This window comes from Lacerta agilis, chromosome 5, assembly GCF_009819535.1.
Source record: "Lacerta agilis isolate rLacAgi1 chromosome 5, rLacAgi1.pri, whole genome shotgun sequence".
NCBI classification, from domain to species: domain Eukaryota; kingdom Metazoa; phylum Chordata; class Lepidosauria; order Squamata; family Lacertidae; genus Lacerta; species Lacerta agilis.
This window is the reverse complement of record NC_046316.1, coordinates 28,100,138-28,119,031: the sequence shown is the minus strand read 5'-3', so window position 1 is coordinate 28,119,031 and position 18,894 is coordinate 28,100,138. Positions and strand designations below refer to the sequence as shown.

The 18,894-nt window shown below is 45.2% G+C and overlaps 1 protein-coding gene across 3 annotated transcripts in view; it reads left to right on the top strand.

Moving 5' to 3' along the window:
- Positions 1–895: 895 nt before the first annotated feature.
- ADAMTS14 (ADAM metallopeptidase with thrombospondin type 1 motif 14) overlaps positions 896–18,894 on the top strand; it is a 69,791-nt gene continuing 51,792 nt past the window's right edge. For all 3 annotated transcript variants that reach the window (XM_033149093.1, XM_033149092.1, XM_033149094.1), the window contains exons 1-2: positions 896–1,084; positions 3,850–4,271. In XM_033149093.1, the coding sequence (XP_033004984.1) occupies positions 997–1,084; positions 3,850–4,271 (510 nt within the window). In that variant the 5' untranslated portion in view covers positions 896–996. The remainder of the gene's footprint in view (positions 1,085–3,849; positions 4,272–18,894) is intronic.

Sequence of the window (18,894 nt, the reverse complement as noted above, 5' to 3'; positions counted from 1 at the left end):
GGAGGAAATCAGAGACTGCAACACCCTCCCTCTTGAAAGGGTTTCAGTAACTTTTGCAGGAAGTCCTAGCATCCCCAGGCTGGCAGAAACTTTGGAACGCCCCGCCCGTTTATGAAAACGGTGACCGATCCCATTTCTGAGGGGCTGCACCTTTGCTTGGACCAAGGCAGCTTCAAACCTCCGAGGCGGCCGAGCAGGGCAGGTGGGGACTTCGCCACGCCAGTCTGCAAGGAGAAGGGGAAGTGCGTCTCGCGCCCTGGCTGTGTGGCAACGTGCGCGCGTGCGGCGCCTCTCTCGGGTGCCATTGGCAAAAGCCCTTGAGGCGGGGGTGGGACGACCCTCGCCGAAGAGTGGGGGGCGGGGCTTGGCTTCGGGGCCGGCCAATGGCAAGTGGCGCAGCGCTGGAAGCGCCACGTGCAATGGAAAGTCCTCTCTCTCTCTTCACTCTGCGAGTGCCTCCCGCGGGAGAGACGGCGGCGGCGGCGAGCGGGCTGTGTGCAGCCCCCTCCCCTTTGTATCCCATTCCAGCCGGCGGCCCGCCTGTCACTCAGAGGCGTCGCCGTCGTCACGGCCCCCCCCCCCGCGGGCTCGGCTCTCCTCAGCTGGCAGCCGCCTCGAGAGCGGGAAGCGCCTCCTCCGCTCCGCCGGCCGCTCGCTGCGCGCCTTGCCCCGTCGCAGTGCATGGAGGGCACTCGTCCCGGGGCGGGCGCAGCGCGAAGACGGGGCCGGCTGGAGGAGGAGGAGGAGCGGCGCCTGCCCTCGCTCGCCTCGCCCGCTGACAGAGCGCCCTTCTCGGGGCAGCAGGAGGAGGAGGTGGCAGGCAGGTAGGAGAAGGGAGAGCGCGCCAGGCTGGGAGCGCGCGGCTTCCCCTCCAGCCCCTCAGGCGACCCGAAGGAGCAACTTTCCGTCCTCCTCGTTCTCCTCACCACCTCCCGGCTGTGTGGGGCTGGCCGGGCGCTGGAGTTCCCGGGTGGCGCGCCGGGCGAGCGTCCGCAAATGGATTACCCGCCTCTGTATGCGATGCTGTCTTGCTTGGTGCCTCTCAGCTGCTGGCTCGCCGCGGGCAGGGGAGCGAGAGCCCAAGGTAGGAAGGAGCGCGCGGCGCGGGGAAGGGCGCGAGTGATCAAAGGGGAGAGAGGGTGCGGGAGGGAAGCGGGTCAACCTGCCCGCACCGGCTAGCTCGCCTTGCTCGTGTCCCGCTGCTTGCGGGCTTCCTGGGGTAGGAGGTGGGCATCTGGTGACTGGCCTCGGATGGAAGCAGGAGGCAGGGTCCGTGAGGCGCGCTCTCGGTCCCCGATCCAGCAGAGCAAGGCTCGCTGAATTCAGGGCTTTCTGACTAGCAAAACGTGGAAGGATTCCGCCCGCCCAGTCTCTGTATCTTCACCGGCAAGCAAGTTCCACTGGGCGCCGGTGGTGCTTGCTGCCGCGTTAAACGGCGACCAGGAATGAATGCAAATGCGTCTTCTCCCCCAGCCTGACCGAGTGGCCCGAGAAAGATGGAATTGCTCGTTTAGTCATTGCGTGGAAGTGCAGTTCAGGGTTTTGTTTAGTTTTTGGCCAGTCATCTGTCGTCCATCTGATCAAGTACCAAAGTGTGGCACCAAATGCTGCGAAACACCGAGGTTTCACATTTCCAGGCACCCGTTGCATTGTACCCTGCCCCTTACTGTAGGTGGGCGGGGGGGTGGGGGTGGGAATCCAAACAAAAACTACTCTTTGATGTTGACTCTTAGACATTCGAGATCTCTATCGGCTAATCCTGTTTAGGACAGGATAAGAAAGGCAGATTTTGGGAGCCATTTTCAGGTGCTTCTGATTTCTCCACTCCTGGCTTTTAAAGATTTTGTTTCTTCCAACAAACGAACAAACAAACAAAACCAACAACCCCCAAAACACTTTAATAAAAAACAATTAAAGAAAATGGAAGGGGATATTCAGCATTTCCCATATTACCAGCGACGTGTTTTCTTTTCAGGACAGGGAGAACTCCAATTAAAAATTCAAAGCCCCCACCCCTGTTCCTTATTAAGTTGGGATGGAGCCCTGAAACAATGGCAAGCACTAAACACAGAATTAAACTTATCACTGTGTTTTGGCTCTATGAGTCAGGTTTTCCAAATTAGCTTTAAACCTCTGATCCTAAGCATGTTTCCTCCACAGTCGGGTTCATGGATTTCAGCTGGACTGATGACATTTGATGGGTGGGCCGAGAGTTCTTTCCATTTACCTTGCTGCCCAAGTATTTTTTAAACAGGTTCCATTTTAAAACCTTTGCTGCATTTGAAGGGCGCAGAGATGGGCAGTCAGAAAGACAAAACAACAACAACAAACAAACAAAAAACAGTTTGCAGGAATAGGAGTGCATCACTTCAAAGATTATTGTTTTTCTTAAGAGGGCAGTGCTGATCACCCCCATAGTGCATTTTTTAAAAGCTTCCTTTTGACAATTGATGCAGTTTAAGCTCTGTTGAGGAATTGGAATACAGAGCTAACACATGGGATTCTTTTTTTTCCACATGGGATTCTTTTGCAAGCCTTGCCAAAGTACCGGTATGTTACAATGCTGACACACTTTTTTTTTAAAGTTCAGTGGGATTCTCTACTTTAGAGAAACAGTGTTAAATGGAAACTGCACCATGAATACTTTGGATGCTTGGTTGTTAGCTGGGCATGCAAGAGGCACAAGGGCGTGTCAGTGTGAATTTCTTCTGCTGTGTTGAACATGCCCAGTTGACGCTCTGTGAGTTACAGTTTATGAGGGGGAAATCATAAAGGTTTTGCAGGTGGAGGAAGAAGAGCAATAGCTTCCCACTTAACAGAACTGCTCCTCCTCTCCAGAAATATCAATGTTTGCGGCCATTATTCTTTTGGCTTACTCTGAAACAAAAGTTTGAAGGTTTGTAGTTAAAATTAAGAACTACTATAAAAGAACTGGGTGAAGGATGGATCGAGGTAAAAAGAAAAGTGTCATTTGCAGGCCAACACAATTATGTAGTAGCCCAACCAGACATGTAGCCCTCAGCACCTGTGTCTATTCTGTTTGTGTTCCGCAGTCCCACATGAGCACCGGGGGGGGGGGGAGATAAAGCACTTATGAGGAACAGACCTGAATTTCCTGAGATTCTCAGCTTTAATTTATAAAACAAGTTTCTTATAGGGGAGTATAGTCAAACTTTGAGTAGACACACTGAAATTAACGGATGTGACAAACGTTGGCCCCTGAATTTCAGTGGGGCTACTCTTGAGTCAAACTCCGTTGGTTACAGCCCCTTTGTGTGTGTGTGTTATAAACAAATTTCTAACTCTTTGGATTGGTGAAAACACACTTGTAAGTTTAGATTTTAAAAAAAGTATGCCTCCTGGAACTTGCGCCTGGTGTGGTGGAGGTGGTGGAACTGGGCAGGAGAAGACTTCAGGTCCCTGCATAGTTCCTTGATCCACCCCCACCCCCCAATGGTTAGCAAAACCTGCATAAGTTATGCGAAATACTTGAAATCCCAGAATCAATTTAAAACAACGAAATGGGTTTCGCAAATGTGTCTTAGGTGCATTAATTTATTCTGGTTGTAGAATTTTTATGTATGCATTTGTCCAGACTTCATACAGCTCTGCCTTTGCGTTGTTACTGGATGCCTTGTGTGATAGTTCCTTCAGGTGGCTCACTTGGAAAGTAGTGTGACTTGCCATGGGCAAATGAATGGCTAACTGCGGGACTAAGCTCCACCGCAGGTGTGCATATCTTGAGAGGAGCAAAGGCTATTCAGACACACGCTTAAGAAAAAGGGGTTTCCCCGCCCCGCTCTGCTTTGAATGTATTGAAGTATGTCTATCTGTATTTATTTCCACTAGAGCTGCTCCTGTCTGGAAAGCTAAGTGAATATGGTGTGATTGTGCCCTTCAGTGCAGATTGCCAGGGACGGTTCCTCTCTCACGTGGTGTCTGGCTCGGTGGCAGCAAGGAGGGGCAAAGCCACCCACCCTCCCGCTCCTCCACCTCACCCAGGCCGGCGCAGGGTTCCCCGCAGCACCTCCTTTCTGAACCAAGGCGTGCCTGGGAATCGCTTGTACTACTTCAATGTTACTGTTTTTGGAAAGGAGCTGCATCTTCGCCTGAAGCCCAACCGGCGGCTGGTGTCACCTGGCGCATTGACTGAGTGGCAAGAGGACTTCCGGGAGGTCTTTCGGGAGCCGCTGCAACAGGACTGTGCTTTTACAGGAGGAGTCTCGGGGATGCCAGGTGCCGCAGTGGCCATCAGTAATTGTGATGGACTGGTAAGCAAAAGCGGATTGAGTCTTCTTCCTCTTCTTCTTTTCCACAAAGAGATGAATCCCTTTCTCTCTCCTGTTTTCCTAGTCGTAGGACTGTCCATCCCTTGTTACCTAAGCCCCTCTGAGCCTTGCAAATAATTTTTTTTGCTATGAGCGTGTACTGTATTATGGAATTCACCTTACGTTTGTTACGGATATTGGGGGATAAAGTTGCCAACTTCAGATTTCAAAAAAATTCTGTTTCCTGGCTGAAGGTCTGGCAGATCAGGATAGGGGAGTACCAGCAGGTAAGTGGGTGTGAAGGGAATTCCCATTGTTCTGCTGACATCATGATGGTTTCCTTTTGATCTTCCGCAGCCCTGCTTTTCAGCAGCATGGCAGCAGCACCTGTGCTGGCAGGATACAAAGTAAGAACACAATGTCAGTTTCCCATGCAGCAGTGGGTGAATTAGAGCACGATGGGGCTATCTCACTAGTCTTGAGCCTTAGTGGGGCTCAGGGAAAACACTGCTTTTCACAAAAGAGCTTTACTCAAGAACTGTTGTTCATTTTATCAGACTTCTGGCTCTTAACGCAGCACAAAATATTTGCTACTAGCCAGGCTGAACTTTATTTTTGGTTGATAGGTAACCATGCCAACTAGAGTGTATTGCAGAATGTATAGGATAGGTTCACCTACATCTATTGGTCTTGATAGATAAATCTCAGGGAACCACGTGCTGCCAGCTTTAGGTTATTCCTAGCCTAGCTGCTGTTTTAAAGAGAATGGTAGCCTGCATGAACCACTGCTGGACCAGTTGAGGCACCTGCAGGCAATGATGACTTCAGGGATTCGGTGTTGATTTTCAAACTTTGGAAAATGCATCCAAGTCACCTGCAGAATCCTAAATATTTAAGTCTGGCAAGGTTTCTTGGCCTCATGGCTTGTGGGACCGTCTTCATTCAACTACTGACCCTGGGTACCATATCGCAAATAGTTCTTGAATCTATTCTCAGTTTCCAGCTTAGTTTGCCGTGGGGAAGGGGCTGCTGCTGTTGGCAGTAAAACAGGCTTCCTCAACCTTGGCCCTCGAGATGTTTTTGGCCTACAACTCCCATGATCCCTAGCTAGCAGGACCAGTGGTCAGGGATGGTGGGAATTGTAGTCTCAAAACATCTGGAGGGCCGAGGTTGAGGAAGCCTGGAGTAAAACAACTCTAAAGTTCACTTGCACTCTCAGAGCTAGTTTCAAATGTATTCTGGAGCTTCGTAAATGCATTACACAAGTGCAGAATTCTATATTTGGTACATAATTCAGCACCCTGAAAATTCCAGCTTTTATGTTAAGTTTCTTTTTAGAGAATATATTCAAGTGTTTAATGGTCTGTTGCCATCTATGCCATTTTCTTCTGTACTGAAAATTTGTGTGTGTGCGCTCTCTCTCTCTCTCTCTCTCTCTCTCTCTCTCTCACACACACACACACACACACACACACAGAGTGAATATTAGGGTTCTGTAGGCTTGCCCTGTCCCCTTCCTGGGCTACTACTATCAGGTCCACCCAGGGCCTGTGCACTGAGTGTCACAGTTGAGGCTAGTAAGTGTACAGCCCAGGAAGCCTTGGTTTGAAGTGTCTGTATACCGGAAAATTGGCAGGTCTCTGTGCAAGTTTGATGCTGAACAAACAGATGCAGAGTTGGTCAAGTCAGTGCTATCCTAACATTGCACACTTGACTGAACACCTGTGCAGGTCTTAAAGCGTTCCTAGCGCACTGTGCAATGTACCAAGTCCAGTGGTTTTGGCAAGAATATCCTATGTTAATTGAAATCTTTGTCAATGGCAAACCTATTTATGCACATTTCCAAATACATGAGAATTTTGAAGGTATTTATTTGTTAGCTGCTTCTTTGCCATAGCTGATTTCAAGTTAGACAGAAGCCTTATGTACTATACTTACTAGCAATTCAAAGGAGTGGATACAGAGGCTCAGTTTTGCATGCTAAATTCCATCTTGGATGGAATATGAGTTTTGTTGCATCAGAATATAATGAGCAATATAGATAAAGTGGAGTATTAAGGTTATTCCTACGTGCACTAGGTGTTAGGCTATACTTAGGGATCTGATAATATCGCCTCTCTGCATACTTGAATGTCCCATTGATAGAAATGCCTATTCAAGCTAGCTATGGCGGAACTGATGAAGCTATATTCCAATGAATGGGTCAGTTTACAATGAAGAAGATCATGAGTTCTGGTACATACAGGTGGTGACCATTTTGCATGGGGTTCCATTCCTGGCCTCAGTGCATGTCTGCAGAGCACACATAAACCTGCCCCACCCTCCTTATACCACCCCCCCCGTTCTGCCCCCATTCTGCCCTCTTCTCGGTCCAAAAGGACCCAAACGACAGGAGTCATGCACAAAAAATAGTTGCTCCCAGTGTAATATTTCTGCAGGTCATTTCTATTTCTGCAGAAGAATTCCAATGATTTTAAGCCCAAATTCAAAGGCCTTGAAGTCGGCACATCTTTACCACAGCCCTGCCCCTTGTTTTTCACACTGCAAGTAGCCAAGTGTTTTAGTTACAATTTTCACCCACTCAAGAGGGTGGAGACAAGACAAGTTGAAGGTAAGACTGGGCAAATGAGAAACTAAGAGAAACTGACGTTGATGGACTCATCCATGCCTAGCAAGGATCTAGATACAGACTTGGTCTGTTGTGCACTTTCCTAAACCTGCCAATTAGTTTTACTCATCCTGAGCCTGCAGGGGCATGGCGTGTTTAATAAGTAAAAATACAGAGCAGTGTCTCTTTGAAGATAAAAGATCAGGTGAAAAACCAAGAATAATTGCAGGATATGTAGGAATGAACACCTCCAGATGCTTTTAGCCCCTTACATCAAAATGCTTTTGTCCTTCTCAACTGTATAATTATGAACATGGGATCCAATTTTCCAAAGTGGTTTAGGAAATTAGAAGTTCTAATTACCATGGAGTTGAAAACCTAAGTCTTGTATCATTCTGCAAACAGCACTACAGCTGTAGCTCATATGCCCTTCAGCCAGCTGCTTGTCATTTTCTAGGCAAGTGAGTAAGCAAACTAAGGAGATGCCCAGGAGTCTTCATCTGGCCAGAGCCCTAAATTCCCCTTGCGGCCCCTATATTTCATTTCAGTGTCCAGATGTCTGCTGAGTTCTCTCCCCCCTGCCCCATGATTTGCAGAAAGGAAAGATGGTGATTTCCCATAGCCTAACCAAGTGGTATTTGTGGGGATGGCGTGGGGAATAGCATTCTTGTTAAATGTTTAGAATTGTAGCCATATTTTAAAGGGGGAACCAAGTCAGACAATTGAGCTCAGTACAAGAATTCTCCAGGGTTTGACTTCCCCATTTGTACCTGCTGGGGATGCCTGTGACTGACATTAAACAGGTTCCCACATTCTATATATTTTGTCAAATGCAGAAAAGTTTTTTTGTTTTGTTTTCCCAGACGTTTCCAGGAGGAGGAGTTTATTTGTGGGCAGTAATTTATATCCTTTGAGAACTGTTTTACCTGTTTTTTACTTGCTGAAAACTTTTTTGTTTTTGTTTTTTTGTATACCTCTGTGGTGGTATTAAGAAGCTTAGAGTTAATAAATATTTCTAATAAATAACAGTGTTGTATCTAGACTAACTGGAGGGAGTGTAGTGACATTTAAAGTGGGGGAAGCATAACTTGTGAGCAGTAATAACATGCATTAACTGAATCGGGTACATTAACTAAATCAAGTGATTTCAGCCCCAGGTTCTTAATCACCACACTACCGTAGCAATTTCATCCAGGAAGGTTTGATTGCTCTCCCATCTGCTGGTGGCAGAGAGGCTCATCAGTCCCTGGGACGTAGAAACGTATTCTGAGGAACTCACTTATTGGGCTGTAGCCAACAGTGGCCAGTTTTGCCTTCTGTCAGCACATAGGGATGTTGCTGAGGGAACTGTTGCCAGTTCCCAATACAGTGGTACCTCTGGTTACGAACTTAATTTGTTCTGGAGGTCCGTTCTTAACCTGAAACCGTTCTTAACCTGAGGTAATACTTTAGCTAATGGGGCCTCCTGCTGCCGCTGCGCCACCGCCATGCAATTTCTCTTCTCATCCTGAGGTAAAGTTCTTAACCCAAGGTACTACTTCCAGGTTAGCGGAGTCTGTAACCCGAGGTGTTTGTAACCTGAGGTACCACTGTATGCCAGCCTGCCAGATTTAAGGTTTTGCTGTTAAGCATATAAAGCCCTAAAAAACCGGGGAACAAGATATCTGAAACATCAGTTTGCTCCCTATGTAGTTACCTGCCCACTGTAGTTGTCTATGGGGACTGCCTGTGCTGCGCCACTTATACCAGAGATTCATTCTGTAGTGATTTGGACTAGGTCCTTTACTGAAGGGCCCCTTGCTCGGTGGATCATGCTGCCCACTGCAGTTAGACAGGCTCCAACATTGTATGCATTTTGTCTGATGCTGAAAACTTTTATTTTTACAGGCTTTCCCAGATGGGTGGGTTTATTTGCAGGCAGAGTTTGCTGCCGTTTGATAATTTTTGTTGCAAACTGCTATGGTATTTTTTTGCAGTGCTTAATATAAATTATTTCTCTCTGCCTGAAATTGCCTCTCTTCTTGGCTGGTGCTCTTCTAGATCTTTTTAAATCTTAGTGAAATATTAGTTGCAGTGGACTGCTCTTTTGCAGCTGAGATTCCATGCCTTAATGATCTCCAAGTAGCAGTTTTTATCAGTTTTCTCGTATTTCACTGTCAGCATTTCCTGTCCTGTTTGGTGTGTCATCCTCTTTACCTCCCCTCCTATTGATTTATTGAGGAAACACTAGAGAGGGCAGTAATTTTATCCATGGCACAATGTGTAATGTCTGTGCCAAACTGTCTGACTTTTCATTAAACGACTGGCATGTTTCCAGCTTGGTGGATTCCACTGTCCTGTATCGAAACAGACTATCAATGGAGGTTTGAAACACCCCCATCCACCCATTCAGTTATTTTATTCCATAAAACCTCTCTGTTTTGTTTGGATAAGTTTATTTTAACGTTTTCCAAATGAAGCAGCCGTGTGTGCCGCCTCTTTCTGTTACAAAATTGAGCTCATTCTGGCAATGCCTGTCTTGTTGAGTGTCTTAGATAGCTGCTTCAAATTATACAAATCACTGAGTTGTATTCCCAAAGTATCCTCAGTCACAGCAACTTTTATGTGTCACATATTGGCTTCTTTTTTTTTTTAAATAAAACAACTTCTAAATGAGAGCCATGTTGTTCAAGTGAGAAAGATGAAAGAATTGGGCTCTCAAGTGATAGTATGTACAGTATTTGAAGGAATAAACCTCTCATTCCCTAGGAAACGTTGGTGTCTAAGACTACAAAAATAGAGGCTTTTGATTTATTTCCTTCCCTAAGGATAGGACGGAAGAACAAAAGAAAAAGATTGTGGTATTGACTTTTTAATGGCCCACATATGCAAAGTATATTAGAAGGGCAAGTGAAAAGTGAGCTTGGACAGCCTGGAGAACATCACAGGCTGCGCTGGTCCTTGTTGTCACCTTCTATTTTGGGATTGCATCCAAAACGCACTGGCAGTTGAGAACCTCCAGAAACAGACATAATCACTTCAGTGGCATAATAATAGTTGGCTATGTTGAAAGTTGCGCCCTGAGATCCACTGGAATAGTGCAAGTTCTTACGAGGAGCGCTTCTCCGATTGCACATGGCGTCATCGGCACCTCTAAAGAGATTTCTGACCCTAAGTGACTGCACGATTTGCTTCTGGTGTTGGTTCCATTGTAGATGGTGTTGGCACAGAATATGGCTTTTGATTCCCACCCTTATTTTAGAGATAGGCAAGCTCTCCTCAGCTTCAATTAGAAATGATCTGGCAATTTATGATCAGCATTGGCAAACGTTTGGATTTTTTTTTTTTAAAACAAACTTTTGAACTTGCATGTAATTATACATGCACAATTTTTTCTCCCTGATCTGTGCATGCTCTCTCGGTGTTGGTGGGGAATGGCAAAACATTGCCTAGGCAAAGGCTGGGATTTTAAAATCCACCAGGCTGCTATATACTGGTGACTTTCCCCCTCTGCATGGTTGGTTATTGTAGGTCACCTGCACCAGCCAACCAAATTGGAAGGCACACGCCAATATTTTTACATTGATTGCCTTGTTAGGTTAACTTTTAAATTGGTTCATTGGTCTGCTGTTCATGATGCAAGGGTTTTGTTTTTCAAATAGTCGAGTTTTTATTAAAAAATTTTTTTGTAACAGCCAGGTTCCCAATTTGGCTTTTGTTAGAGGTCGCAAGTTGTGGTGCATGCATTATTATTTTTTCCTAACAAGGAAATTCCAAGCCAAACTGATTGCTCAAATCACAAATTAGGAGACAGGGTATTATTATTTTTAACTGCATACTCAAAGCTGAACTCTTTGTTTCAGAAATCAACAAATGCTGAGGATGCCTCTGAATTTCTCATCCAAATATCCTCCAGAATTTCCTGAGTCACCCAGTCTTGCTTCTAAGGAAAAACCAGCACACTTGGAATTTCCATTTTTTCCTTTAATGAATGAATGAATGAATGAATGAATATGTATTTTGAACATGGTAGGGTGCTTGTGCACTATGTGGCAGCTTTTAGTTCCTTGGGTTTCTTTGTGTTCCCCTTGCAATACTTAACTGATGCACAGTGCTTTTTATCAATCTTTATGCGATTGTATGTATAATTGCCCCAAGATTCTTTTTGTGTGGCGTTTTTACCATTGCGGAGAAGTTCTTGTATACACCAGTGGAAAACCACGCAATTTTTTTTTTTTTGAGGGAATCGTACGATTTCTTGTTTTGCAATGTTTCATCGAAGTATATGTGCACTGTGGCGACAGGGGACTGTGCAAACAAGGTGAAGCAAGTGAAATCCCAGAATTGGTTTTAGATGTTCTCTTAGCTACACTGAAATTCAGGTGGAAGGAAAGAGGAGGAACAGAATTGTGGAAATCTTCTCCTCCCTAACCAACTTTAGTGACAGCCCTTAAATTCAGAGGAAAGTAGACCATGGAGGCACAAAAACGGGCACATGAGAATAATGTTCAGAAAACTATTTTCTGGGGCAAAGTGAACTTGTATTCAAAAACTGGATATTTTTGAACTCTGGTAGCATTGTTACTGAGTGCATGGAGTGTCCCGTGATCCTGATCACTGCATCTTCTTAACACTTCTAACCTCTGACAAAAGCCTCTGAAATGGCAATTTATCATTTGATCATAGTGTCATGGGCAGGTATCTAGGAAGGCTATGATTCTATGTCATGGGCGCTTTAGTTGAGATTCCTGCATTGCAGAGGATGGGAGTAGATGACCCTTGGAGTCCCTTCCCACTCTATGATTCTATTATTTTTCTATTCATCACAGTCAGCATTCTTTTGTTTTCCACCATAGGTTGTTTTCTGCCAAACATTACCTTGTTTTTCTAGCTGTACACAAGTTGCATAAGTTATGTGACTATTTACATTTCCTACATAACAGTTAGTGTAAAGAAAACGGCAAAACAGTGTAAAACAACAACCATAATTATGTATCATTTGCGGACCTAAAAACAACAGCAGCTACATAAATGAATACAGATTTTATTCACTGGACTGATTGTCATTCCTGACCACAGAAAAATGTGTGAACTGCAACAATCTCTGCTTACTTTTCCATTTTTTGTTGGAATTCTGACATCCCTGGTCACAGGAGGATGGAAATAAGAACTGGGAGGGGACCATGGCTTGGTGCCAGAATGCATGTTTTGTACACAAAAGATCCCAAGTTCAATCCCTAGTATTTCCAGGTGGAGCTGAGAAAGATTCCCGCCGGAGAACCAGACAGTGTAGAGACGAACCATTAATCTTACTCTATACTGTATGGCAACTTCCTACGTACCTAACTTGCTGAATTCCTGGTGTTGGTTCGAGCTTGGAGAAACACTCTGAAGGAATACTGTTGTGTGCCCCGGTCTCGTTTCTTCTTGTTTTCATTTGTGCACAAGCTGGCAAAACATGCAAATAAAGCTAGCGTTCTTTAAAATGGGCATACTTACAAAATGTTAAGTGCCCAACTTCCCTGGCAGGAATTGAATGAGCTGCTCTGAGGTCTTTTTGCTTTTTTAGAATACTCTCGTTGTAAGTGAAAAGTGCACACCAGTCATTATTCCATTTACAGTGTAATGGGAACTTGTTGGAGTTTGATTAATGGATGGGGATAGGAGGTTGCAGTTAACTTCCCCACGGCCCTTTACAAACATTGCCGTGTCTGCAGCTGGTACAGATGTTGCTTAATAACGGCCTTACACAATGTTCAGAATGTGTGGCTGTTTTAACTCAATCCTATTCATTCTTGGAATGTGCCAAAATGGGATTCTGGTTTTCAGGAACACTTTCTGCAATGGGGAGTGACAATGAAGAGGGTAGAAATGTTCACCAATTTTGCAAGACTCTCCTATCAGGAATGGAAGGACAGTGGCAAAGATCCACTGCAGCGTAGCAGGTGGAAAAGCATTGGCATCATTTCCTTGTTCGGTTTCCTAGCCCTGTGGCATCTCACTTGCCACGTGAGTCTTGATCGGTTGGAATTGGTTAAGAAGGAAATGTCCCACGATTTGCTGCTGCTGTGGTGTCAAAGAGGGAGAATGCAATGTGTTGGAAGAGGCTGGGAAATATTTCCATAATATGAAACATACCGAAGCTGCTGAAAGATCATTCAGTGAACACATAGGAAAAGCACTGATATGTACATTGCACATTTCTTTTTGTTGGCCTTGGGGGTGCCAATTATTGAAATAAAAAATGCTGGTTCCTGGGGAGGGTCAGGAAATAAGGCCAGCATATGTTTGTGTGTGTGTGTGTGTGTGTGTGTGTGTGTATCTGGATAGGAATCCTTACCACAAAAGCTGTTTCCACCTAAAGTTGACCTGCCCACATTCTACAATTGGAAACAATGTTTCCTTGGCAGTGCCACACTGACCTGTGATTCAGTATGTGTTTATGCAGAGCTGGATCCAACTTGAAAATGAATGCCTGCATTAAAATTATGTTCTGCTTAGTTGTTTGGGTGGATTAATGAGGCACAGAGTGTGAAAGTTATGTAAAGTAGGGTAGTAATGGAAGCTGTCTAAGATGCAAACTTCCGGAAGTAGAGTTTCCTTCCCTTATGCCTATGGACTAATAAAGACACTTGTAATAGAGTGGGTGAAACTGGGGGGTGGGGCGGATTATCGAGCGTGTAATCCCTAATAACAAAGACTAACTGTGCTTAATTTTTGGTTGTACTGGGTGGAATTCAATGTGGTGCTAAGGAGGTTGTTTCTACAGTGCGAGCATTTTTTCTCCCTCCACACATTGTTCTGGAGTGGGGAGTGTTTCTCAAAAGCCCCTAGAGTGGATTTTTTTTGGGGGGGTGCACAAGGGGGGAAATCCCTGTTGTGTTAGCAGGGGAGCCCTCATACTGGCTTCTGCTAGCAGAACAGGGTAGTTGAATACAGCTCAGTGTATTCAAAATAAGACATACCCTGTCTTGAATGGGGGGGGGAGATATTTACTTCCATCTGCTGGCCATGCAGATGCTGGATATTTGGTAAGCCAGAGAATAAGGTATGTTTGCCCTGGGCGCAAAATTGCTAGGGGCACAAAATTTCAACACCCGGTGCTTCCTCAATTCAGCTGCATGCTTCCATCGCTTCCATCCATTGAAAACGGCTCTCCATGCGAACCAGGAAGTGACCTCTCCATATAACAGAACAACTCTTCTTTGCTTATCTCTGCGGCTGCGATCTTCTGGGTGACGTGGACGTTGTTAGGCAGTTGAATGCACATGCGTACCTCCCTCCCACCCACCCACTTTGCGCAACCCCAGGCATCAGCAACCCATGCTACGCCACTGCCCCCAACCCCCTGACCTTTTATATGGAGACCCATCAGACATGCAGTTCTGCACCACATGCTGCTTCTGAACATTTAGACTAGCTTTGACTTCATGTGTGTACACAGAACGCTTCAGGGTTTTTATTTTACTGTGCAACGCTGAGAAAACCCGCGTCAGCCTAGAGGTTTGAGTCTAGTCATACGCTCATCACCTCCAAGCCAACTAAAATGTTTGAGACCCAACTTTACCAAGATAGCTGGCAGGGAGGTGCAGAGGTTGGCAGGGTCTACTGAAGCATTGCCTACTAGCCTCCCATGCTGGGGGCTGCCAGGAGCTTCTGCCAAGCCAGTCTCTCTTTGGCTTGGGGCTGGCTCCCAACTCCAGAGCTGCTCAGCTGATGAGATTCCAGCAGAGAAACGTGCTTGGCTGAAAAGGCTGGTGCCAGGCCCATTGGGAGAAAAGAAAATAAGGGGATTCAGCTCCTGTATGGGATCATTTTGGGACATTTCGCAGCCATGTCTGCACTTTTAGCCCTCCTCCAAAAAGGAGGGAGAAATAAGACAATAAAACAACTTTTAACCCCCCTCCCTGCCCATTTGTTGTTGCTGCTTGTCTTCTGAACAAGCTCTGTTATGTTGACAGTGTGGTGACTTCTTAGGCTTTCTCCCTTTGCCATTGACATATGCAGTAGAAGAAGCTATAGAACAGGGTTCCCCAAACTTGGGTCACCAGCTGTTTATGGACTACGATTCCCATCATCCCGGACCACTGGCCCTGCTAGCTAGGGATGATGGGAGTTGCAGTCCAACAGCAGCTGGAGACCCAAGTTTGGGACACTCCACTATCAGACACTATAGACCTTGTGATGTGGAAGTACGCCTCATTGAACTGTGTGATACTTGTTCCTGAGAAGGCTGTGCAGGGGATCACACTGTTAGTGCATTGTCCTGTTTGTTTTAAAATTGCTTTCCCCCCCCTGTAGCAACGGCAAAAAAAGAACCTGTGATAAACAATAAAAAATGTTAGAATTAAAAACAAACTAACTGAAACGAACCTTTGACCAATAAAATAATCGAAAGCACATCAGAATATCACTATATCTAGTTGAAAATGCTTAACCCCCCCAAAAAAAACTACTGCAAGATGTGTCATTTAAATATGATTTTTGGGAGCCTGATGACATAGTAAGAGCCCCTGCTGGTTCAGACCAAAGGCCCATCTAGTCCAGCATCAGTGAAGAAACTCACAAGCTGGACTGGAGTTCAGTAACAATTCTCACTCCTTGCGATTCCCATAAACTAATGTAGAGGCAGGTTGCCTGCTCCGATAGTGGAGGTAAAAAAGACTAGAGGCCAATGATTATCAGTGAATTTTGCCAATCCTCTTTTAAACCCACGCAAGTTCAGAGCTCTGTACTGAATTTTCTTTCCTGGACAGCACAGCAAAAAAGCGTACATAAGCCCATGACCTCAACACTCCCATTCATTCTTGCAGATACATTTTTTTTTTAAAAAAAGTTTACATGTACTTTTGTTTCTCAGAGTGGCTTGAACAGTGGGGTCAGTGTGAGCCCTTTCCCTGGAAGTAGTTATTATTCCTAGCCCAGGAGAGGGGAGTGCAAGTGAGGCAAGTCTTCACAAGAATACTTTTGGTGATTGCAAAGGTTAGGGGTTTGTGTGTGTGTGTGTGTGTGTGTGTGTGTGTGTGTTGTTTTGTAAAAGTGTGATTCTAGGTTCTGGACCAACATTGCATTGGTCCACTCATTAGCAGAGGCCCTGTGCCACCTGCAGTTCAGTGACCTTAATCTGTTCAAAGGCAGCGTTATAACATGGAAAAATAGATTGCCCAGTAGGGAGCAGATCATTAGAATCAATTGTCTAGACTGTTTTTTCAGTCATCCCAGGAAGCTGACAAGTGTGTAACGTGCAACCTGCACTCTGCATTCCATGTAAAGGTCATAAGAAAGGGATGCTTGATCCTTGCTTGCAGAAATGCAAAGGAGCAGGCAATGTTGAGGCAACAAATCATATGCACACTTACTTGGGCTTAAATCCCATTGAGATCAGTAAGGAACTTACTTCCCATGTAATCAAGCGTGGGATCAAACTGCATCAGGTCTCAGAAGGAGTTCAACCAGATCAGTACACTGCTGGCTACCCTTATGCACCTTTACTTGGAAGTCATTTGTACTAGCCAATGAAGACAATATCCAGATGTAGTAAGGAAAACCCAGAAAAACCCAGAAAAACCCAGAAAAAGTCCATCATTCTGTTCTCACAATGGCCAAACAGATGCCTCTGGAAAGTCTACGAACAGGGCGTGAGGGTAATGGCAACTCTCCCTATTTGTGATACCCAGCAGCCAGTGTTCAGGGGTGTGCTGCCTTGGACAGTGGAGGTGGAACATAACCACCATGGTTAGTAGCCATTGATAGTCTTATCTAATTTGTCTATTCCTCTTTGTGGCCATCTTGTGAAAGCAGCTTCCGTAGTTTAAGCATGTGATGTGTGAAAAGTGTTGTTTTCTTTTGTCTCCTGATTCTTCCCAGGTTCATGGATGTCCTGTCCTAAAAGAGATCAAGGGAGATCTGGTCCCTCCCTCCCTCCACTCTAGGGTGCACTCCTTTTTGATTTGCAAACAGTGAAGGGAGGGGGAGATCTAGGGTTGCCATAACAACCCTAGATCAAAAAAAGAGGATGATGACTCTTATTTTAAATACCCCTACTCTAGGCTATAGAAGCTTTGACATATTGTTGAGAGGTGTGGGGCAGGAGAAGGGAAGAGGAAAGCAAGTCTTCAACCACCAGTTATGCCTATGTTTCATCCAGAAAGTATAGCCAGAGATATTTTGGCAAGTTTAAAAAATCCACCCAGGCAGAAATTCCGCCCCTGTAAAGGAGGATGTGTCCTGGAAAAAGAAGAGACATGGCAACCCTTGGGAGCTCTTCCTTGTTCCCACTTACTGCAGTCTGGAGCTCTAGTGCTGCTTTGGATGGGTAAACAATATTGAAAGGTGGGGAGGTTTTGGAGGTAGTGGTAGGTGATATATTGAGCTCTTTTCATTGATGCTAGCATAGTATTGAAACCAGTTTGTACATGTTTATAACTAAAAAAAACAGAAGAAGGGAAACTGATGGTCATATAAGGCATTCTGAGGTCACCCTAGCTGCCGTACATTTATGGTACCAATATTCCTTCTTGTGTGTATAGTCCAGACCAGGGGCCAGCAAACTTTTCCAGCAGGGGGCCAGTCCACTGTCCTTCAAACTTTGTGGGGGGCTGGACTATATTTGGAAGGGGGGGAAATGAACTAATTCCTGTGCCCCACAAATAACCCAGGGATGCATTTTAAATAAAAGCACACATTCTACTCATGTAAAAACACCAGGCAGGCCCCACAAATAACCCAGAGATGCATTTTAAATAAAAGGACACATTCTACTCATGTAAAAACATGCTGATTCCTGGACTGTCCGTGGGCTGGATTTAGAAGGCGATTGGGCCAGATCCGGCCCCCGGACCTTAGTTTGCTTACCCATGGTGTAGGCCAACTTTTGCCAACCTGTTACCGTGCCGGCTGGGGCTGGGGCTGGTGCAAGCTGCAGCCAAAACATCTGGAAGGTGGCAGATGGGTGAAGGCTGGTTTAATATAATTACATTCCACCTGTACTACATAAACCTCCACTGCCCAGCTGTTTACCCCAGGCAAAGCTCGCTGAGCATTTAATATTCACGTAAGTGATTTTATAGTGCATTCCTATGAACTGCTGTCTGCTTGATATGCAAAATTAGTTTTTGGCTGCACAGTCAGTGTGAGAGCACTGCAGCAACTCTTTCAACTCTCTGGCAGTGCAAGCAAATCAACCATTGTTCTCAGGCCTTATTTCCCAGTGTGGACAGACTGGCATGTATTGGCAGCTCTGCGGCAACGAATTAAGCTGGGACTAGAGGCCACCAAATATGGTAACATGGCCAATGTTAGTTTCGAATTCCCAAAGCGTTTGTTGGCTTAATAGGGACAAAAATATTTCTTGAAAAAATAGTCTGGATTGTTGCAGAGCTTCAAAGGATACCGCTGATGTGTGTTACAAAAGAGCTTTTTCATAGCCAACAGATGAAGAAAAAAGTGGGAAAGTCAGTGACCGCTAGGTCAATATTAACATCCTTGCCAAAATCTGTCAGTCTGCAGTGTGTGATTTGATTTCCTTTTGATTGTCCAAAGCCTTAATCAGGTGGAGTTTCAGAATAAAACTGATGGGCAGCCTCAATGCAGATTTATTGGAAGTTATTTATTTCAGAGTAAAGACTTCTTATCGCAAGGATTTCATGCAGCGACTCCTTGGGTTGGGGGTATTCAACATTGTGACGCTCTGCGTTTCTAAGGTGGATTCTTCCTGAAGCATTCGAAATGTAGCATGTGAACTGAAATCAGAACTGTGATTAACCAAAATCGGGGAGACATTTGAAAATGGAGGAATTGACAGGGGCTCTCTGCCAAGTTGCACGTTAAGAAGACTAGTTGGAAAGAGTATTAGAGGATCCAGCAAAATTTGTAATGGCATAAATGAGGAAAGTTCACGCAATCACCAGGAGTTATTAATAGCACCAGAACTACTATTGTTATTAATGTCACTCTAGAGTGCATAATAGCAGCACCATTGATGGCACATATCTTGAAATGATGTTTATGTCACCAGCTACGCCATTTCTACTATTCCAG